The sequence below is a fragment of the Hemiscyllium ocellatum genome, chromosome 48 (assembly GCF_020745735.1).
Source record: "Hemiscyllium ocellatum isolate sHemOce1 chromosome 48, sHemOce1.pat.X.cur, whole genome shotgun sequence".
NCBI lineage: Eukaryota > Metazoa > Chordata > Chondrichthyes > Orectolobiformes > Hemiscylliidae > Hemiscyllium > Hemiscyllium ocellatum.
Window position 1 is genome coordinate 7458802 of NC_083448.1, and position 22189 is coordinate 7480990.

The 22189-nt window shown below is 57.1% G+C and overlaps 1 protein-coding gene across 4 annotated transcripts in view; it reads right to left on the minus strand.

Moving 5' to 3' along the window:
* Positions 1–22189, minus strand: part of LOC132837026 (ankyrin-1-like) — a 262828-nt gene that overhangs the window by 29131 nt on the left and 211508 nt on the right. For all 4 annotated transcript variants that reach the window (XM_060856676.1, XM_060856674.1, XM_060856675.1 and 1 more), the window contains 9 exons: positions 21284–21488; positions 20914–21010; positions 19259–19487; positions 15677–15802; positions 15007–15126; positions 14164–14248; positions 10405–10479; positions 9120–9251; positions 6353–6496 (listed from right to left, as the gene is read on the minus strand). In XM_060856676.1, the coding sequence (XP_060712659.1) occupies positions 6353–6496; positions 9120–9251; positions 10405–10479; positions 14164–14248; positions 15007–15126; positions 15677–15802; positions 19259–19487; positions 20914–21010; positions 21284–21488 (1213 nt within the window). The remainder of the gene's footprint in view (positions 1–6352; positions 6497–9119; positions 9252–10404; positions 10480–14163; positions 14249–15006; positions 15127–15676; positions 15803–19258; positions 19488–20913; positions 21011–21283; positions 21489–22189) is intronic.

Genomic DNA, 22189 nt, shown 5'->3' on the forward strand with positions numbered 1-22189 from the left:
GTTCAGGAAATCAACACCCTGGTCTGCAGACAGACCCGCTGCTGTGCTCATTAAACAGGCTTCAGAGAGCAACCCACAACAGCACTGCTGGTCACATCAGCAGGAAATATTCGGGAGCTTTGATGAAAGGGGGCTGAGGTGCCCCATTTCTGAGTGTCCTGCACACACACCGGGCTGCCTCAGCACACTGCCCACCTCGGACAGGACATGACGCAGTGGGATTGTCAGGGGGGAGGGGTTTGCCCTGACTGGGACACACTCCTCTGAGACCCTGAGGCACACACAGGAGACAGCAGCAACTGGGCAACACGCTGACTGGTTCCTGACACGCTCCACAGCATCAGGGCACACACACACACACACACACATATTCACTCACACACACACACTCACTCTCACACACAAACACACACTCCCGCTCTCACACACACACATTCACTCACACTCTCACTCACACATTCACTCACACACACACACACATTCACTCACACACACACACACACACATTCACTCACACACACGCACATTCACTCACACACACGCACATTCACTCACACACACATAGACACACATTCACACACACACGCACATTAACTCACACACACATACACACATTCACTCACACACACGCACATTAACTCACACACACATACACACATTCACTCACACACACGCACATTCACTCTCACACACGCACATTCACTCACACACACATAGACACACATTCACTCACACACACGCACATTAACTCACACACACATACACACATTCACTCACACACACGCACATTCACTCACACACACGCACATTCACTCTCACACACGCACATTCACTCACACACACGTTCATTCACACACACACACACGTTCACTCATACTCTCATATTCACTCTCACACACACACACTCTCACTCACACACACGCACATTAACTCACACACACATACACACATTCACTCACACACACGCACATTCACTCACACACACGCACATTAACTCACACACACATACACACATTCACTCACACACACGCACATTCACTCACACACACATAGACACACATTCACTCACACACACACACACATTCACTCACACACATTCACATTCACTCACACTCACACACACACACACACACACACATTCACTCACACACACACTCTCACATTCACTTACACACACGCACACTCTCACATTCACTCACACACACGCACATTCACTCACACACACACTCACACACTTTCACATTCACTCACACACATTCACATTCACTCACACACATGCACATTCACTCACACTCTCATATTCACTCATACTCACACACACACACACTCACATTCACTCACACAAGCACATACACACACGCATTCACACTCACTCTCACACACACATTCACTCTCTCACACACACACATTCACTCTCTCACACACACACACACACTCACTCTCTCACACACACACACATACATTCACTCTCTCACACACACACACATACATTCAGTCTCTCACACACATTCACATTCACTGACACTCACTCACACACACACATACATACATTCACACTCACACACAAACACACACTCTCCCTCTCACACAGACACACATTCACACTCACACACACTCACTCGCTTTCATATACACTCTCACACACACACACATGCGTGCTCTCTCTCTCTCTCACACACACACACACACACATGCGTGCTTTCTCTCTCACACACACACACACACACACGTGCGCGCTCTCTCTCTCTCTCTCTCTCACACACACGTGCGCGCTGTCTCTCTCACACACAGACAACCCCCCCAGCCCCTCCCTGATACCTCAGGGTACACAGCGATGAGAGGAACACTGACTGCTCAGAACTGTGAGCTGCCTGAGGACTGGAGTCTGTCAGTCAACGTGAACGGGCTGACTGTACGGAGGCGGTCAGACCTACATGGAGACAGCCCGGAGAGAGAAAGCCAAGTGACTGCTCTGTTTCACCCAACTGCTCAGTGCTGAGGGAGAGGGCTGGTCTGCCTCCCTTCAGCGTGACAGCTTGCTGGGAGTTGGCCCCTTGGATATACACCTGCCTGGGTCAGGATGGTGGCCCGTGGCCTCCTCCCAGCATGCCGAGGGGCAGGGCCCTTTGAGCTGAGGCGGAGGGCAACTCTGACTGACGTCTCCCCGAGAGCGCCGCGGAGGCCAGAGGGCGGAATGGGACACCAAACAGCGCCGACACGCACAGCCCCCTCAGCCGAGAGACTGCCGGCATTCCCCACCTAATTCGGAAGACATGGCGGCTCCCAAAACCCGCCACCCCTCGCCGCGCGGGCGGGGGGAGGGGTAAGCTATGGAATGCAGGCTGCTTTGTTGCCACGGCGCCGGGCAGGAGTGAGGCAGTCACTTCCCCAAAGCCCCAGCGGAGGGTAAGAGGAGGAGGGGGGTGGGGTGTGAACCAGGAGCCAATCCCTCAGTGGGCGTTCCAACACCAAAATGGAGAATTCCCACCACGTTCAGGCGGCCCATTGGAGCTCTCTGTCGATACCGGGGTGTGGGGAGGGGGTGTACCGTCAAACATCGGCAAAGTAACACCTTTCCCCCACCCCCCGCTGTCTCCCAATGGCGTTCATCCCAAAGCGGCCTTCAGCGAACATGCAAAGCAGTGCTCATTCTCCGGCGCGTCCTCCAGCCTACATGCGCCACGTGCCCGGAACGTTCCTCAGGGAGACGATGGAGAGGATTGGGGCGGACGGGGGAAGGGGGGGGCGGGGTTGAATCCGTTGCGGATGGGGAAGTGGGGGAGCAAGGCTCGCGCCCCCTTTCCTGACCTCCGCACGGTGGAGGATCCCAGAGTGGGCCCAGCCTGAGGCCTGATGCCAACACGGCGCCATCTGCCCCGCGGTTGGTGGGGGGAAGGGAGGTGCATGGGTGACCGCCTCCGAGCAGGCCGGTGATTGGCGGTCCGGTAACGGGTGAAATAAACCCCCATTTCCTAACCACCGCCCCTCCCCCCACTTCCCCGACGGCCTGAACTCCGACCTCGGCCGCACCTCTCTGGATCCCACGCTGGCCCTGCTCCAATCCCACCTTCCCTCGACCTGATCCCGACTCGATCCGAGCTCCCTCCCCTCCTTCCTGACCATACACTGGCACCGAGGGCCCCCAGACCCAACTGAATGGCCCCGGGCAGCTCCCTGCCCCTCGACTGCCTGCCCAACAGTTGGCGAGGGTGAACTGTCAACCGGGAGCAGGGTTCAAATCCCGCCAGGGAGTTCGAACGCAACAAAATGCAATTCCCGAATTAGGAGTCGGATGGTGAGCGGGAATCCGTTGCTGATTGTTCACTCACGCCCTTCAGGGAAGGGGACGGCCATCCTCGCCTGGTCTTGGGCCTACACGTAACTCCAGACCAACGTGGTGGACACTTTCCCTCCCCTGCCTCTCACAGCGAGCGTTCCCGGCCTCATCCCGAACTTTCTGTCCCCTCAGCCCGGCCCAGGGGGGGCGAGTTGGTGTCGTTTGTTTTCCCCCCCTCCTCGGGGAAGGCCCAGGGGGATGGAGTCTCGTGGGGACTGGACGCTGGGAGGGATGAGCTGTTCCAGTCGGGAACTTGATCCCTGTTCCCCTCACCAAACAGCCACTGAGACCCAACAGAGCGAGGGAGCGAGGGATGGACAGAGAGGCACCTCTCCGTCCAGAGGGTGGCATTGAACACCCTCAGGAGCTGGCGGGACTTGAAGGCAGCCTTCCTGGCTCAAAGGCAGGGACGCTACCACGCCCCCAAGGGACAGGGGGCAGCTGGTCAGGTGTACACCACCCATCCAAGTCGGCAGTGCCAACCAGCTCCCGTGGATGGGACTGGACACGGAAAACCTCCGGAGAGACTTGGAGATTTCTTGACACCGCCCGCTCTGTCTGGGAGCCTGACCCGGCCCTCCATGATTTCCCTGGGGAAACGCGACCCGGATGCAGAGGGGCAGGACGGTCAGCATGCAGAGCCAAGGGGAATGGCGCAAGGCGAGGGCATCCGAGGTCAGAGTTTCAGACGGCTGGCACAGACCCATCTCGGCCGGCGGCATGGGCGCACAACTTTCAGGCCTCGTCTCCCCGAGGCACTGAGGGAGCGCCTTGGGGGCGGGCAGTGCTGGAGGGGCAGTCCCATTGAGTTGGCAGGACAGGGAGCAGTTCAGAGGGCACCCATCTCCCAACGGCTTGCAGTCGCAAACGGTCAAAGGTCAGTTGCTGCACAATGCCTCCTCCCCCACCCACTGCAAACACGGTCAACACCATGGCTTTTCCCTGAATGTCACCCACCCACCGAGCGGGCACGGTTTCCTGGACCGAGGGATCCGGTTTCACCAGTTCCTGGGAGCTGGGGTTAACTGCGGCCACAGACAGGAAGAGGCGACAAGGTAGGCGATTATCGAGGGCGGGCTGTGGGCTGGGTACGCCCAAGGGGGTGGAAATCTCAGGATTGGGTTGGGACGCAGCTAGCGGCTCTGTATGACACCGAGCAGGGGCCAGCATGGGCCCTGAAACGCTGCACCGCCGCTGGTGGGCACCGCTGCTTCAGGGAACCCCCTGGTGGTGTGGGGGCAGGCCGTTCGGTCCATCAAGACCATACCGCCCCTCTGAAGGGCATCCATCCAGACTGATCCTTCTACCCAGCATTCCCCATGACCAATCCACCCTAACCTACATATCCCTCGGCACTATGGGTAATTTCACACAGCCAATCCACTCTAACCTGCACATCCCTGAGCACTATGGGTAATTTAGCACGGCCAATCCACCCTAACCTGCACATCCCTGAGCACTATGGGTAATTTAGCACGGCCAATCCACCCAAACCTGCACATCCCTGAGCACTATGGGTAATTTAGCATGGCCAATCCACCCTCACCTGCACATCCCTGAGCACTATGGGTAATTTAGCACGGCCAATCCACCCTCACCTGCACATCCCTGAGCACTATGGGTAATTTAGCGTGGCCAATCCACCCTAACCTGCTCATCCCTGAACATTATGGGTAATTTAGCGTGGCCAATCCACCCTAACCTGCACATCCCTGAGCACTATGGGTAATTTAGCATGGCCAATCCACCCTAACCTGCACATCCCTGAGCACTATGGGTAATTTAACACGGCCAATCCACTCTAACCTTCACATCCCTGAGCACGATGGGTAATTTAGCACGGCCAATCCACCCTAACCTGCACATCCCTGAGCACTATGGGTAATTTAGCACGGCCAATCCACCCTAACCTGCACATCCCTGAGCACTATGGGTAATTTAACACGGCCAATCCACTCTAACCTTCACATCCCTGAGCACGATGGGTAATTTAGCACGGCCAATCCACCCTAACCTGCACATCCCTGAACACTGTGGGTAATTTAGCATGGCCAATCCACCCTAACCTGCACATCCCTGAGCACTATGGGTAATTTAGCACGGCCAATCCACCCGAACCTGCACATCCCTGAGCACTATGGGTAATTTAACACGGCCAATCCACTCTAACCTTCACATCCCTGAGCACGATGGGTAATTTAGCACGGCCAATCCACCCTAACCTGCACATCCCTGAGCACTATGGGTAATTTAGCACGGCCAATCCACCCTAACCTGCACATCCCTGAGCACTATGGGTAATTTAGCACGGCCAATCCACCCTAACCTGCACATCCCTGAACACTGGGTAATTTAGCACGGCCAATCCACCCTAACCTGCACATCCCTGAGCACTATGGGTAATTTAGCACGGCCAATCCATCCTAACCTGCACATCCCTGAGCACTGTGGGTAATTTAGCATGGCCAATCCACCCTAACCTGCACATCCCTGAGCACTATGGGTAATTTAGCATGGCCAATCCACCCTAACCTGCACATCCCTGAGCACTATGGGTAATTTCCCATGGCCAATCCACCCGAACCTGCACATCCCTGAGCACTATGGGTAATTTAGCACGGCCAATCCACCCTAACCTGCACATCCCTGAGCACTATGGGTAATTTCCCATGGCCAATCCACCCTAACCTGCACATCCCTGAGGACTGGGGGAGGAAACCCACGCAGACACGGGGTGGGGAGAATGTGCAAACTCCACACCCAGACAGTCACCCGAGGGTGGGGATCGAACCCGGGTCCCCGTGAGGCAGTGGTGCTAAGCCCTGAGCCGCCGTGCCTCAGTGCTGCTTGTCGCGGTGAATTGCCGGCAATGCCGACGTGTTGAGCGAGGAGCGACCGGCCGCCTGCGGGTTACACTGCGCTCCCTTCCCCAGCCGGGGAGACTCGGAGAGTCCGCGCGGATGCTGGGATCCGAGTTCCCAGACGGTGTTTGGTGGGGTGTGGGTCACTGCTTACCATTGACGGTCGGTGACAGGCTGTGATCCCTCTCCCCCTGCCTCCTCTTGCTCTTCAGGCTCTGCCCGTCCTGGCTGGTGCCCTCCAGCAGACTCACGATGTCGTTGCGTTGGATTTTCTTCAGAGCGACGTGCAAACTCTCCACTGGGCCAGAGAGAGAGAGAGACAGAGAGAGAAAACAGCGGGTCACTCAATGGACAGGAGGGACTGCTCAGCCCTTGCCCTCTGCTCAGAGATGGCGAGGTGGGGCAGCTGAGGATATTCCACGCTGACCCTACCGCAGCACCTCAACTCTTCCTGGTCACCCCGGGAGTTGACAGATATCAGCCAGGGACACCCCACATCCCTGATGCCCTCCCTCAGGACGCGGAGGACGTTCGGCACGCCCATACCTACCCTCGCCAGCTGCCCCCATCCTCCCAGGGTACATCGCCGGCTGGTATGCCCACTCCCTCTGCCCAGGGGGGGAACGGAAGAAACGGCAGAGGTGTGAACCCAGACAGTCACCCCAAAGCAAGCACCCGCCCATTGGCTCCACCGATACTCCCCACTCGGGAAAGCAGCCGATCTGATCAGGGCTCCCTCCCACCCACCCCACCGTTATAACCCCTTCCGTCAGGCAGGAGAGACAGAAGCTTAAACACATACACCGACAGGGTCAGGAACCCTCTCCCCGTCCCCCCCCAATCCCCCACTGCTGGACGGACCCCTTCAGATTTCACACCTGAATTGGATTTATTGATCACAGAGTTAACCAGCATCGAGAGTAAATAACAGGTCAACAGCGGCCAAAAATAAGAACACAGATCCGGGGGCAATGTTGAGAGTTGTTGAGTCCATTCAGTACTCTAACAACGGCAGTGTGTCCAGGTTTCGGGACCTTCTCCCCGGGAGTCTGACACCACCTCGCTGTCTGCGCATTTCCTCTCCGGTGGGAATGTTTAGCTCCCTCGTCCTCTGACCCCAAAATGGACGCCGCACGGCACGATCCGACTGCGCCACGCAGAACGTGCCCCTGTCCTTGGTAACTCGGAGCAGCCCCCCCGCCCCTCGCGATCCTGAGCAGTGCCCCTTCCAACTCCCCGAGGGTCTCCGCCCTGGCCTGCCTCTCCCGTCAGGGCTGGACGGTCTCTGCGCGCTCAGGCCCGTGTGCCCCCACCATCCATGGGACGGGCGTTGGGAGAGTTCAAGCCTCATCGCTGCCCATGGGAGGGAGGGAGGGGGGTGGGCGGGTGCGAGCGGAATCGTCCTGCGCTGCCCCCACTTATCACAGTGGGGGGACATGGCCAATTGGGCAGCACGGTGGCTGGTCTCGCCCCCTCCCCGCCACACCCCCACCTGGTTCGCTGTCGCGGTCAACACTGTGAGGGGCAAACCACGTCTCACATTCCCCCCACCCCGCTCCCCTCCAACAAAAGCCTTCCTCTCTTTGGGGAGAAACGACTCGATGGAGAAGCAGGTGGCCAACTCTATCACGGTCCCCCCCCCAACGTCTTCCGGGATCGGACGCTTTCGGAGCGTTCCGTTTTCGCTCTCGTCTCGAAATATCGGCGTGTGGGGGAGGGTGGGGGTGTGGGAGCGAGGAGGCGGCTAGGTTTGTGCGACTGGAAAGCCCTGAGGGAGGGAGTTGTTGCTGTGGGGTGGGGCATCAGGGAGGACTCCCTGACACCCGAGGCCGGAATCGAACCCGGGTCCCCGTTGGCGTGAGGCAGCAGCGTTCACCACTGAGCCACCGTGCCACCCATTTGGGTCAGGATGTCCAGGCCAACCTGGACGGGTTGGGCCGAAGGGTCTGTTTCCGTGCTGGACGTCTCGGTGACACCGCGGGCGAGGGTGCGTTCGGAGCTGATTGGGGCAATGGTTTGGGTGGGAGAGGTGTACCCGGCCCCGGCCTGGTCTCTGGCTAACAGAGTTCGACCGAGAGAGGGTCGGACTTCCTCCTTAGCTCAGGAGGGAGGTGATGCACTTGGCTGGGATGGGCAAGGTGTGGGAGTAGGGGATGGATGCTCGGACCCTGGGGAGTGTCGTTGTACATGTCCACCAGCCCCTTCAAGTGACGGGACAGTCCGGGGTGGGGTGAGGTCGGAGGGAGAAAGTGGTTCAGGAGGATGATGGGATACTTGCCTTCATTAACGTCCTGTTCAAGAGCAGGGAGGGTGTGTCTGGGAACAGCGAGGGTATTATGGACAGTTCAGGCACCCACATTGTCGGAGGGATGGGATAGCACTGGGAGATGGGGGGAGGGGGCAGATTTACCAGGATGGTGCCTCATTGCGGGGGGGGGGGGGGGCACTGGAGCGTTTCAGTTCTGGGAGAGAGATTGGGACAGACCGGGAGGCCTGCTTTCCTCAGAGTGGAGAAGATGGAGAGAGAGAGAGAGGGGGAACGTGACTGAGATGGAGAGGGGGATCGATGGGGTAGACAGGACACGGAGAAACGTTTCCCCCCGGGTGGTGGGATCGCGAACCAGGGGAGGTGGGGGTGGAGGGGCAAGAGGAGGGAGTGGGGGGAGTGTGAGGGGAAACCAGTTTTCACCCAGGGACCGATGAGGAAATCTGGGCCTGTTAGGGTGGGAGGGAAGGGGGGAGTCAAAGAGAGAGAGAGAGAGGAAGTCTCCTCATATTGATAAGATAGGGGGGCACCCATGATGCCAAGGCTATAGGGCAGCAGTGGCTGGGAAATGGGGGTTGGAATAGTGAGGAGGTTGGCGCAGGCCAGTCCCATGCGTCTCCATGCCCGGGCAGGGGGGTGTGCCGCGGGTACCTACTCCTGGCGTTCTTGCCCTCGTGGCTGACCCACAGGTTGAGGAGAGCGGCACTCTGCTCCAGCAGCGAGTTGGGATTCTCCACCCGGATCTTGTTGATGTCATCGATGGAGAACTGCAGCTCCCTCGCCAACTCTGCAAACAAGGTGGTGGGAGGGAGGGGGGAGGGGGGAGACGGGGTGGGGGGAGAGAACAAGGACGGGAGGTTAGAGAGGACGGGCGAGAGGCACAACAGGCCGAGCGCCAACCCAGGGCCTACCTCCACAGGCTCAGAGCCGTCGCTGCGGGAGAGGCTGAGGGCCAGAGGCTGCGTCGTGAGTGACCACTGGGGCTGGCTCTGAGCCAAAGGTAATGGCCTCCTGTCCCCCACCTTCCCAACCCCCCTCTCCCCCCCCCCCCCCCCCCCCCCCCCCCCCCAACAACGTATCTCCCTCAACTGAGGGAGAAAACTTCTGACACAACACTGGATGTGGAAGGACCAATCTCTCTCTCCCTCACACACACACACAGTCTCACTCACTCTCTCAGTGTCTGTGTGGAGGGCTCACTCGTTCTTTCTCTGTCTATCTCTCTCTCTGTGTCTCTCTCTTTCTCTCTCTCTCACACACACTCTCTCTGTCTGTGTGTAGGGCTCTCTCTCTCTTTCTTTCTCTCTGCCTATCTCTCTCTCTCTCTTTCTCACACGCACGCACACGCACACACAGACACACACACTCACTCTCACACACACACACACACACACACACACAGAGACAGACACACATGCACGCCCACACACACACTCACACGTGCACACACACACACAGAGACAGACACACACACTCACTCACACACACACACACACACAGAGACAGACACACACACACAGAGACAGACACACACACTCACACACAGACAGACACACACACACACATACTCACACACATACACACACACATACACACTCACACAGAGACAGACACACACGCACGCCCACACACACACACACACAGAGACAGACACGCGCGCGCGCACACACACACACTCACACACAGAGACAGACACGCGCACACACACACACTCACACAGAGACAGACACACACACTCACACACAGACAGACACACACACACACATACTCACACACATACACACACACATACACACTCACACAGAGACAGACACACACGCATGCGCACACACACACACAGAGACAGACCCGCGCGCGCACGCGCACACACACACACACACACACACACACTCACACAGACACAGACACACACACAGAGCCCCAGGGTGGGGGAAACTTACCAGCCCAGCTGAGCCCGAGCTGTTCAGCGATCAGGGACATCTTCAGTTCAGCCCGTTCCCGGGCACTCAGAGAGGCTGGAACAGATCCAAACACAGGCCGTGAGAGGAGATCCCGAGCGGCGCTGTTTCACCCCACCTCACTGCGGCAGCTCAGGGAGTCACGGAGGTGACAGCTCCCCCACCGGAGAGCTCCGTCCCGCCTCACTCACCCAGCTCCCACAACGCCTCGGCAATTCCTGGGATCCTGCCCCCCTCCCCAGCCAGGATTCCGGAAGCTGCCGGGTCGGCCAGAGTGCTGCCGGACGGTGATTGGTGTGTGGAAGTGGCCTGTGGAACAGGGCGCGGAGTCAGCATATCCCACACAGCAGCTCGGTCCATCTGCCTCACGAGTGGCAACGCCGGCACTTTCCAAAGGTTATTCGGTGTGTGGCTGTTTGGTAAGAGACTGCACAGCCACACACAACCCCGAATTACAGGGTTTATTTGGAAGCACACTAGCTTTCGGAGCGACGCTCCTTCATCAGGTGCTTGTGGAGGATAGGATCATAAGACACAGAATTCAGAGCGATGATCTGACCCTCCACAGCCACCTGATGGAGGAGCGACGCTCCGAAAGCTAGTGTGCTTCCAATTAAACCTGTTGGACTATAACCTGGCGCTGGGTGATGTTTTAACTTTGTCCCACCCCCTCTCCCAGTCCGACACGGTCACCTCCCAGTTTTGCAGAGAGGTTGTAAAAGCAGGAGGGGCCGAGATGTCCAGTTTAACGTGGGAAGGGGAGCGGTCACTCTCCCAGTCCAGGTCATTTTGAGCTCATTGTAGCTGCAGCCGATGTGAGAGTCCGGGTGTGGGGGGGGGGGGGGGGGGGGAGTCACAAACTCCCAGTGACGGATCCCTCCGAAATCCCTCTTCTGGATACAGTTCCCTCTTTCTGGATTAGTGGCGCTGGAAAAGCACGGCAGTTCAGGCAGCATCCGAGGAGCAGTGAAATCGACGTTTCGGGCAGGAATTCCTGACGAAGGGCTTTCGCCCGAAACGTCGATTTTCCTGCTCCTCGGATGCTGCCTGAACTGCTGTGCTCTTCCAGCACCACTGATCCAGAATCTGGTTTCCAGCATCTGCAGTCATTGCTTTTACCTTTTATATCTTGCCTGTAAAAATCAGCGTTTGGATTTACCGAGGGGCGCGTTGAAGGGGTGTTACCGGATTGGAACAGTTCATTCGAGTGTGAGAAGCCCGTAGTGTTAAGTGCATTAGTCAGAGGGAAGTGGGTCTGGGTGGGTTACTATTCGGAGGGTCGGTATGGACTGGTCGGGCCGAAGGGCCTGTTTCCACACTGTAGGGAATCTAATCGAATTAGCCAAATTCCTGTCTCAGGTCCTATTCAGTTTTCCAAGAGGTATGTTAGTCGAAATTCCATTTGCTTTTGTTCACGTTTCGAGTGGGATGTGTGTGAATAAAATTCTGTTTTGCTTAAAGCCGAGTGGTTTTGACCAGCTGCACTGTCCCTGGAACACCACATCGCGTCAGCCTGGAAATGAGGGAAAAGTTCGTGCCTGGGCTTCGGTCCAAGAATATTTTGAGGCGGGGAGCAGGGGAGTCTGGCTTGGTGCCGAATAGATTGCCCACGTGAAACAGGAGGGAGAGATGGTTGGGACATGAAGGAGAGAGAGAGAGAGAGAAAGGGAAGGGAAAAGAACATTTCTGCACCTTCTCTGAGTGGGCTGGGGCACGGGGGGGATTTGTTCCGAGGGCAAGTGTTCTAATCTTCCATTTGAGCTGTCTGCTCAGAGTCCAGCGGCTTGGCGCTCTCGGTTAAAAGCTAGGACAAGATGTGTTTGAGAAGACTTGCAGCTCAGGGTGACCCCAAGTCTGTCAGTCAGCTCGCTGGGCTGGAAGGTATGTTTTCAGACGTTTCGTCACCATAGCGGGAATAACATCATCACTGGCGGGATGACCCATCTCTCTGCGTCTATCGGTCCCGGTTTCTTCAGATGTACGACGTCACTTCCTGTTCGGTCTTTTCAAGGGAAGGCAGATGGGATCTGAGTCGATGTGTTGTTTATCGATGGAGTTCTGGCGAGAATGCCATGCCTCGAAGAGTTCCCGGGCGTGTCTTTGTTTCGCCTGCCCCAGGATGTGTGCGTTGCCCCATTCCAAGTGGTCTTCTCCTTTGTCTGTATCCATGGAAACCAGTGAGAGCGGGTCATGTCTTTTGGTGGCCAATTGGTGTTGATGTATCCTGGCGGCAAGTTATGAGCTCGTTTGTCCAAGGTATTTTTTTTCCCCCAGTTCTTCCATGGGATCTTGGAAATGAGATTTAATTTGTTGGTGGTATCTAATGGATCTTTTAGCTTCATGAGTCAGTGGGTTTGTGGGCTACCATGATGCCAAGGGGTCTGGGGCGTCCGGAGGTCATTTCTGAGACGTCTTTGGCCTAACGTGATGTGGCTCAAGTTTTTGGTTGCGTTGTGTCAGTTTGTTTGGGATTGTTTCTGAGGAACGGGTGGATCGTGTCGACCGGGCACCCATTTCTTTTCTTGAAAACGTTGGACCGATATCGTCCTTCTGCTGTTTGTAGTTCTTGGGTGTTGCGGTGTGGTGGAAGCTCATTGGAATCGAGTCATGGAGATGGGCCAGCACGGAAACAGACCCTTCGGTCCAACCCGATATCTCAACCCAATCTCGTCCCACCTGCCAGCACCCAGCCCATATCCCTCCAAACCCTTCCTATTCATATCCCCAACCAAATGCCTCTTAAATGTTGCAATGTACCAGCCTCCACCACTTCCTCTGGCAGCTCATTCCACACACGTACCACCCTCTGAAAAAGCTGCCCCTTAGGTCTCTTTTATATCTTTCCCCTCTCACCCTAAACCTATGCCCCTCTAGTTCTAGACTCCCCCATCCCAGGGAAAAGACTTTGCCTCTTTACCCTATCCAAGCCCCTCATAATTTTGTAAACCTCGATAAGGTCACCCCTCAGCCTCCGATGCTCCAGGGAAAACAGCCCCAGCCTGTTCAGCCTCTCCCTGTAGCTCAGATTCTCCAACCCTGGCAACATCCTTGTAAATCTTTACTGAACCCTTTCAAGTTTCACAACATCCTTCCTTTAGGTCTTGATGCAGTTCCGTTTCTGGGTGTTGGGGTGATTGCTTCTGAAGTGAAGGATTTGGTCTGTGTGCGTTATTTGAGCAGTAGACGCTGGCTCGGGACTCCCCACCACACTGCAGCACCCACGAACTACAAACAGCAGAAGGACAATATCGGTAAAACGTTTTCAAAATGGGTACCCGGTAGGCACGATCCACCAACTTCTCGGAATCAAACTCAAACAAGCAGACATCCCATTGGACACTCTCGCCCATGATGTCGCCAAGTCATGGTGACGAAACGTCTGAAACCAAACCTTCCAGCTCACTTACAGACTCCGAACAATAGAAGCAGCCTGAATGGGTGGGAACCAGGAGTTTTAGTTTTAGCTTCCAGCAGTTGCCAGGGTCTTAAATCTGGACATGAAACAATCTATTTCACTGAATTTGCCTCTGCCAAGGGTGTGTCCATGGGATATTGCTATATAGAGAAAAATTACTGCTTTATAGTATTGCCATACAGTTGTTATTTCAATTTTCTCTGCATTCTGTCTGTAGTTTCACGATGGTGTGGAAAGGTTAGGTGTGTTTTATCCAAGCCAAGTCGTTAGACCAAGTGCATCAGACCAAGACCGAGGTTAGAGAGAGGGAGGGGAGGCGGGCGTACCCATGGCCAGCTCAGGCAGTGTGCTGTATCGTTCCCGCAGTGCGAGGGGAATCAGGTTCCGTCGCCGATCCTCACTGCCTTCCACCTGTCAGCACAGAGAGAGAGAGAGAGAGAGAGAGAGACCCATCAGAGCACACTCACAGCCAGGCACCGTGGGAGTGACAGCGCGGGGGGGCATGGGGTGGAGGAGGCACCGGGGGAATGGGCGGGAAGAGGGAATTGGGGAACAGGGAAAACTGGGAAGGGGGGGGGGGAGACACGGAGATGGGAACAGGCAGAAGTTAGGAGTTGTGGGGATGACCCATGTGTGTGTGTGTGTGTGTGTGTGTGTGTGTGTGTATGTCCGTGTGTGAATGTGTTTGTGCCTTTGACTGTCTGCGGGGGTGTGTCTGTGTGCGTGTGTCCGTGTGTGAGTGTGTCTGAGTGCGTGTGCATGTGTCTGAGTGTGTGTCAGTGTGCGTGTGTTTCTGTGTCTGTGGGTGAGTGTATCTATATCGGTGTGTCTGTGTGCGCGCGTGCGTCGGTGTTTCTGTGTGTGCGTGTGTCTGTGTCTGTGCGTCTGTCTGTGTTTGTGTGTGTATATCTGTGTCTGTTTGTATCTGTGTGTGTGAGTGAGAGTGCGTGTGTGTGTGTGCACGTGTGTACACGTGTGTGTCTGTGTGCATCTGTCTGTGTGCGTGTGCCTGTGTTTGTGTGTATATGTCTGTGTCTGTTTGTATCTGTGTGTGTGTGTGTGTGTGTGTGTGTGTGAGTGTGTGAGTGACTGTGTGTGTGTGCGGGGGTGTGTGTGCGGGGGTGTGTGTGCGGGTGTGAGTGTGCGAGTGTGTGTGTGTGTGATGTTACCTTTGAACACAGTGGCATGGTGATGTTCAGGTTACAGATGACTTGCTGGATGTCTTCGTATTTTGTTGGTTTGCGTAGGAAGGAGATATGACCCGTGGGCTCCTTGTTAATGTCCCGCACCTAGACAAGAGGAAACAGCCAGTCACCACGGGGTCCCTGCACACCCAGGGGGTCCCCGCTCACCCAGGGGGTCCCTGCACACCCAGGGGGTCCCCGCTCACCCAGGGGGTCCCCGCTCACCCAGGGGGTCCCTGCTCACCCAGGGGGTCCCTGCTCACCCAGGGCATTCCCTATGCTTAGCCTGTGATCGTGAGGATACCTCCCACTCCCTGCACTCTCCCCTGCAACCACCAGCCAAGTCCCGGGTGGGGCAGGAGTGAGACACTGTCCACACTTTGACCCTGTGCTCAGAACTTCCAATCCTCAGGAAACCCCCGGGGGGGTGGGTGGGGAAAAGAGTACGGACCCGGTCTCACCCCGCATCCTCACTTTGGGGGAAAACTCTTGGGGGGAGTGGGGCTGGTCAGAGAGAAGGGGGTGTCAACTCCAGCGTCGGGTCCCACCGAACGCTCGATGGGATCACAGCCCCGTTCCCCAGCTCCTTTCAGGAATGCCAGCCCCCATCCCGTCTGACCCCGGCTCCACCCCCCGTCCGACCCCGGGCACTGACCTTGACAGCGATGGGAATGCGGTTCTCCCTGAAGGAACGGAAGGTGAGGCAGCGCTGCTGACCCGTCTTCCTGACGGGCGCGATGTTGCCGGAACATTCCACATACAGCGGCGTTCCTTCCAGGACCTGCGGGCAAGAGAGGGGGGGAGAGTAAGGTGAAAGGGCACACCGTCCCACGGGCACAACAGGAAGGTGAGACGGGTCCGGACTCGGCATTTACCAGGGTCGGAGCACATTCCCATCAACAGCCAGCTTTCCCCCCGGTTCCCCGTGTGAAACGGATCCCGTGGGATCCGGCTTGGAGAAAGCAGGGAGCTGTCCCCCTCCAGAGAGCTCTCTCCAAGGGCATGGCTCACTCAGACACCAGCTCAAACATTCTCTCTCTCTCACACACACACACACACACACGCACACACATACACACACACACGCACACACACGGCTTTAATCTGAGTGATCGCTGTCACGTGGGACAGGGAGAAGGTTGGTTTTGCCATCAGACCGTACGCAGCATGCTGGGGTAACGAGAGGGGACCTGGGGGAAGGGGTCTGCTCTTTGGCACAGTGGGTAGTGTGTGACCCTGTGTGTGTCTGTCTCTGTGTGTGTGAGTGATAGCGTGTGTCAGTGTGCACACGTGCGTGCACACGTGTGTGTCTGTGTGTACACGTGTGTGTACATGTGTGTGCACGTGTGTACATGGATGTGTGCACATGTCTGTGTGCCTGCGTGCGTGTGCGCATCTGTGTTTCTGTGCACATGCATGTATACGTGTGCATGTGTGTCTGTGCGTACGTGTCTAAGCGTGTGCATGTCTGTGTGTGCACGTGTGTCTGTGCATGCACGTGTGTCTGTGCATGCGTGTGTCTGTGTGCGTGCACGTGTCTGTGCATGCGCGTCTGTGCGCATGTCTGTGTGTGCCTGCGGCATGCGCGCATGTCTGTGTGTATGAGTGTGCGTGTGACTGTGCATGCGTGCATGTGTCTATGCGTGTGTCTGTACATGTCCATGTGCGCACGTGTCCGTGTGTTTGTGTGCGTGTCTGTGTGCGCATGCGCACGTGTGTCTGTGCATGCGCGTGCATGTGGCAAGTTTATGCGTGCATGTCTGCGCGCATGTGTCTGTGCATTTGCGTGTGTGTGCGCACGAGTGTGTCTGTGTGCGCGTGTCTCTATATGCATGCACATGTCTGTGTCTGCGCATACATCTGTGTGTGTGCCCATGTGTCTGTGTGCACATGTGCATGTGCGCGTATCTGTGTGCGCGCGTGCATGTGCCATGAGTGTGCGTGCATGTGTGGGTGCTTGTGTCTGTGTATATGCGTGTATGTGTGCGTGTCGGTGTGTGTCTGTGCACATGCATGTGTGCACGTGTGTGCGTGCCGGTGTGTGTTTGTGCATGTGCACTTGTGTGTGTGTGTGTTTGTGTCTGTGTGCGCGTGTCTGTGTGGATGTGCGCGTGTCTGCGTGCGCATGCGTCTGTGTGTATGCATGTGTGTGTGTGTCTGGGCGCGTGCATCTGTGTGTCCATGTGTGCATGTCTGAGTATGCATGTGCCTGTGTGTCTGTATGTGCATGTGTCTGCATGCGTGCGAGCATGTGGCATGTGTGTGTGGGTGCATGTGTCTATATGTGTATGCATGTGTGTGCGCGCGCCTGTGTGCGCGTGCGTACACCTGTGTCTGTGTGCGCCTGTGTCTGTGTGCGTGTGTGTGTGGTGGAGGCTGGGACAAACACAGTATTCGGAGGGTATCTGGTTGGGTGCGGGAGCGGGAGCTTTCAGAGGGACAGTGTTGGCAAATGGGACCGGATTTATATCGGAGATGTGTCTCGGCACGGACAGGTTGGAGGGAAGGGTCTGTTTCTGTGCTGTCTGACTCAATGGTCCTCGCTCTCTCTCGAAGGGACTATAACTGGGGGGGGGCGGTGGGAGGTGGGAGGGAGCCCTGATCAGATCGGCTGCTTTCCCGAGGCAGTGGGGAGTATCGCTGGAGCCGATGGGCGGGTGCTTGGTTTGGGGTGACGGTCTGGGTTCACACCTCTGCCATTCCTTCCGTCCCCCCCTGGCCAGAGGGAGTTGGCGTACCAGCCGGTGATGTACCCTGGGAAGATGGGGGCCTGTGAACGTGGGTGAGCAAAGGTGGAATGCTGAGGGCTTGCTCAGCGCCATGGGGGGGGTGGGAAACAAGGCGTCCATCTTTCTCGGGTCTCTGATTTCTCGCTCGGTATTTTGGGGGTGGGGGTTGCTGCTGAGAACGAGGTTGCTCCGAGAGGTGAGGATGCACGCCGAGGGGTGTCCGGGACAGCGAGCGGAGGCGCGGGGCGCGTCCATGTGACCACCCGGGTAAAACGGGAAATCAAAACAGGAAGCCTCCCGGATCAGAGCCCACCGACAAAAATAAAACCCTCCTCCCCCATCCTTCGCAGACGGAACCCAATGGATCCTCACCATCTCTGAAGGCACCCCTGGTCAGAGCAGAGGAGCCAGGAGGGTGGGGGAGACCACTCAGCCCAGCGGAGTGCTCCTATCCCACTCCCGGAGGACGGGACTGATCTGGTCATCCTCAGCTCCCGCCTTCCCCCCGAAACCTCCCCCCCCCTCACCCACCTCCTCCAATTCCCTGATCAATTTGAAACTCTGAACGTCTCACTCTGAATGGCCCAGCCCCAAAGCCCCTCGCAATAAAGGATAGCGAACATTCCCATTTCCTTCTCCCCCAACTCCTCAGAGAGAAGGGGTCCCTCCTCACCTTCCTCTTCGATAGCATCCGCCCCCCCCTCCTCCTCTCCCCTCCCTCTAAGATGGCACCGTCTGGTTGCAGACTCGTGAAACGATCTCTCCCCCCCATCACCTCCCCTCTGAGAACCTTGTACACCTCAGGAAGGTGGCCTCTCGGCGTTCCCAGTTCAAAGGGAATCACCTCTGGACCATCTCCGACGTCCATCTATCCTTCCGGAGATACGGAGCCCCGAAAACCCGCTCAGGATATTCCGGCCCTGGGTCTGACTGGTGACTGGCCAATACCCGCTGTCTTTTATCCCCTTTTGAAAGCAAGGCCAGTGCACCACAGAGCTTCTGAATGGCAGTTGGGACGTTGCCTTCCCTTTCCTGGTCTGGTTTCCGTCCACATTCATCCCAATGCCCCTCCACGCCTTGCGCCACCCCTCACCATTTCACTAACGTTCCAGTCTCCCTTCCCTAGACAGTGTGTGAATTCCTGTCTTCCCACATGATATTCCACAGGCCGCTGGGAATGGGACGGCCTTGGGGCATTACGGCCTGACTGTTGACCCACAGCCCGAGCTAACGTTCCGGTGACCCGGGTTCAAGTCCCGCCGCGGGGAATTGAACACAATAAAGGGACTGGAACAAAGAGTCAAAGGTCGACCGTGACTCGATTGTCAGGGAAGGCAACCTATGCTGACCCACAGCAATATGGCGGACTCTGCAATGCCCCCTGGGTAATCAGGGATGGGCAATGGATGTCCACATCCCGCCAATCAATAAATATAAACCGCCCTGCTGTTGCCCAATGGGGTCCATCGGGATTCCCACGGTCCACGAACCGAGCCCCACGGTCAAACCTCGATGTCCCGGCTTCGGGCCACCTCGGCGAAGTTCTCGTGCTGCTCCAGGGTCTTGTCCACCTTGTCGTCGCTCATGCAGTAACAGCGCAGTCGGCCATCTTTCCCGTCGTGCATCTTGGCGAAGACCACAAACTTGGCCATGTAGGGCACGGCCATGAGCTCGTTGTAGAGCTGGGTGGCAAAGTTCACGGCTTCCGCTGTCCGCGGGCAGTCTGCCAACCAGAACCTGGCAGGGGGCAGGGGTGGGGGGGGGGGGGGGGGGGGGGGGGGGGGGGGGGGGGGAGACACAGAGAGGCGTCAGGACCTGAGGTTGCCCACTGCCACTTCCGGGTTTGGGGGGGGGAGAGCGGTAGAAAAGGCAAAGGAATGGTCACCTTCAACAACCCTCTCCCCATCCCACACAGCGTTGAGGCCTGGTGGGGCCTGTTCTGGAATGCCGCCTGCAGTTCCAGGCGCCCTGTTGGAGGGAGGAGGGCCGTTCGGAAAGAGATTTCCCAGAATGCCGCTGGGAATGGAGGGCTTGGGCTCTGCAGGGGAGGCTGGACAGGCCGAAACCTTCCACTTCGTCGGAGATAAATCATGACGGGGAATGGCAGCTGTCTTCTCCTGAGGGAGTTGGGGGGTTGGTTTTCGAGCCTGGGGGGTACATTTGTAAGGTCAGAGGAGAAAGACTTGAACAATAGACGGGGGGTAACTTTGTTCTTTCCCACAGGGGTGGGGGGCGTCTGTGTGTGGACTGAACTTCCTGAGGGAGCGGGGGATTGTGGGCCCAGTTACAATGTTGGAAAGACGTTTAGGAAAGGGTTTGGAGGGATATGGCCCAGGAGCAGGCCGGTGGGACTCGGTTAGTTTGGGATTCTGGTCAGCACGGACTGGTCGGGCTGAAGGGTCTGTTCCCGTGCTGTCTGACTCCATGATGATGAGGCATAAAAGGGGAGGAGATTCCGGAGTCATCCGGATTGGCTGAGCAGGCCCAGGGGGAGGGGAGGTTACATTGGGGTGATGGTGTGGGAGAGACCACACCAACAGCAGTGACTGAGTGTGAGAGTGTGAGAGAGTGTGTGTGAGAGTGTGAGTGAGTGAGAGAGTGTGAGTGAGAGTGAGAGAGTGACTGTGAGTGAGAGTGAGTGAGTGTGTGAGAGTGTGACAGTGAGAGTGTGAGAGTGTGAGAGTGTGAGAGTGTGAGAGTGTGAGAGTGAGAGAGTGAGAGAGTGAGAGAGTGTGAGAGTTTGAGACAGTGAGAGTGTGTGACAGTGAGATTGAGAGTGAGAAAGTGAGAGAGTGAGAGAGTGTGTGAGAGTGAGAGAGAGTGATTGAGAGAGTGTGAGAGTGTGACAGTGAGAGAGTGAGAAAGTGAGAGAGTGAGAGAGTGTGAGAGTGTGTGAGAGTGAGAGTGAGAGAGTGATTGAGAGAGTGAGAGAGAGTGATTGAGAGAGTGTGAGAGTGTGAGACAGTGAGAGAGTGAGAAAGTGAGAGAATGAGAGTGTGTGAGTGAGAGAGAGAGAGAGTAAGAGAGTGAGAGAGTGAGAGAGTGAGAGTGAGTGAGAGAGAGTGAGAGTGAGAGTGTGATAGAGTGTGAGAGTGAGAGTGACTCTGTGAGAGTGTGTAAGAGTGAGTGTGTAAGAGTGAGTGTGAGAGCCCTTGCTGCTTACCTGGCAGATACGTTGGTGGTGAAGTTGGCACAGTCGTTCGCGTGGGTGAGCTTGGTTGTCCCGGTGATGTCTTCCCACTGGGCAGTGCCAGTGCCGCCTGTGGGCAAGGGAGAACAATTCAACATCCAGCTGGGGCTCACCCAGACACCTCCCCCCTCACCCAAACTCACCCCCACCCCCCTCTCTGTGTGAGTATCTCGGTGTGTTCATGTCTGTGTGAGAGTGTCAGTGTGGGTGTGAATGGGAGAGGGGGTGAGAGTGAGAGAGAGTGGGGGGGGTGTGCGAGTGTGTATCGGGGGGGGGTGTAGGGCTGTGGGAGTGCCCCCTCCCTCCCTCCTGCCCCACCCCAATCGGAATGGCAGAGACTGACCGATGACACTGCAGAGCAGGCGGAGGCTGGTGCCATCTCCCTGGCTGGTATCCCGTGGGTTACTCCGCCAGGATGGCGGCCGTGGGATCTGTACCCCGATTGGGATGTGGAACTTCCGCCTCCTGGGCTCCACCGTCACCATGGGGCTGAACGTGGCCTGGTTCCCCACCAGCTTGGTCACTAACCCGTCCGGGATGGGCTGGGCCTGGAATACACAGACACGGTCACGGTCAGAGAGACAGAGACAGAGAGGTGGGCAACGCTCTCCCACTAAAGGCCACGGCATTGAGTACCGTCACCGTTCACCCAAGGCCAGCACAGATACTGGCCAAGGGCAGGGACAGGCCGATACCCGACCTCTGACCCACGCCCCCTCCGTGGTCCGAAACACGACCTCTGACCCACGCCCCCGCCGCGGTCTGATACACGACCTCTGACCCACTCCCCCCCGCGGTCCGATACACGACCTCTGACCCACTCCCCCCGCGGTCCGATACACGACCTCTGACCCACTCCCCCCTGCGGTCCGATACACGACCTCTGACCCACTCCCCCCTGCGGTCCGATACACGACCTCTGACCCACGTACCCCCGCGGTCCGATAGCCGACCTCTGAACCACTCCCCCCGCGGTCCGATACACGACCTCTGACCCACTCCGCCCGCGGTCCGATACACGACCTCTGACCCACTCCCCCCGCGGTCCGATTCACGACCTCTGACCCACTCCCCCCGCGGTCCGATACACGAACTCTGACCCACTCCCCCCGCGGTCCAATAGCCGACCTCTGACCCACTCCCCCCGCGGTCCGATACACGACCTCTGACCCACTCCCACCGCGGTCCGATAGCCGACCTCTGACCCACTCCCCCCGCGGTCCGATACACGACCTCTGACCCACTCCCA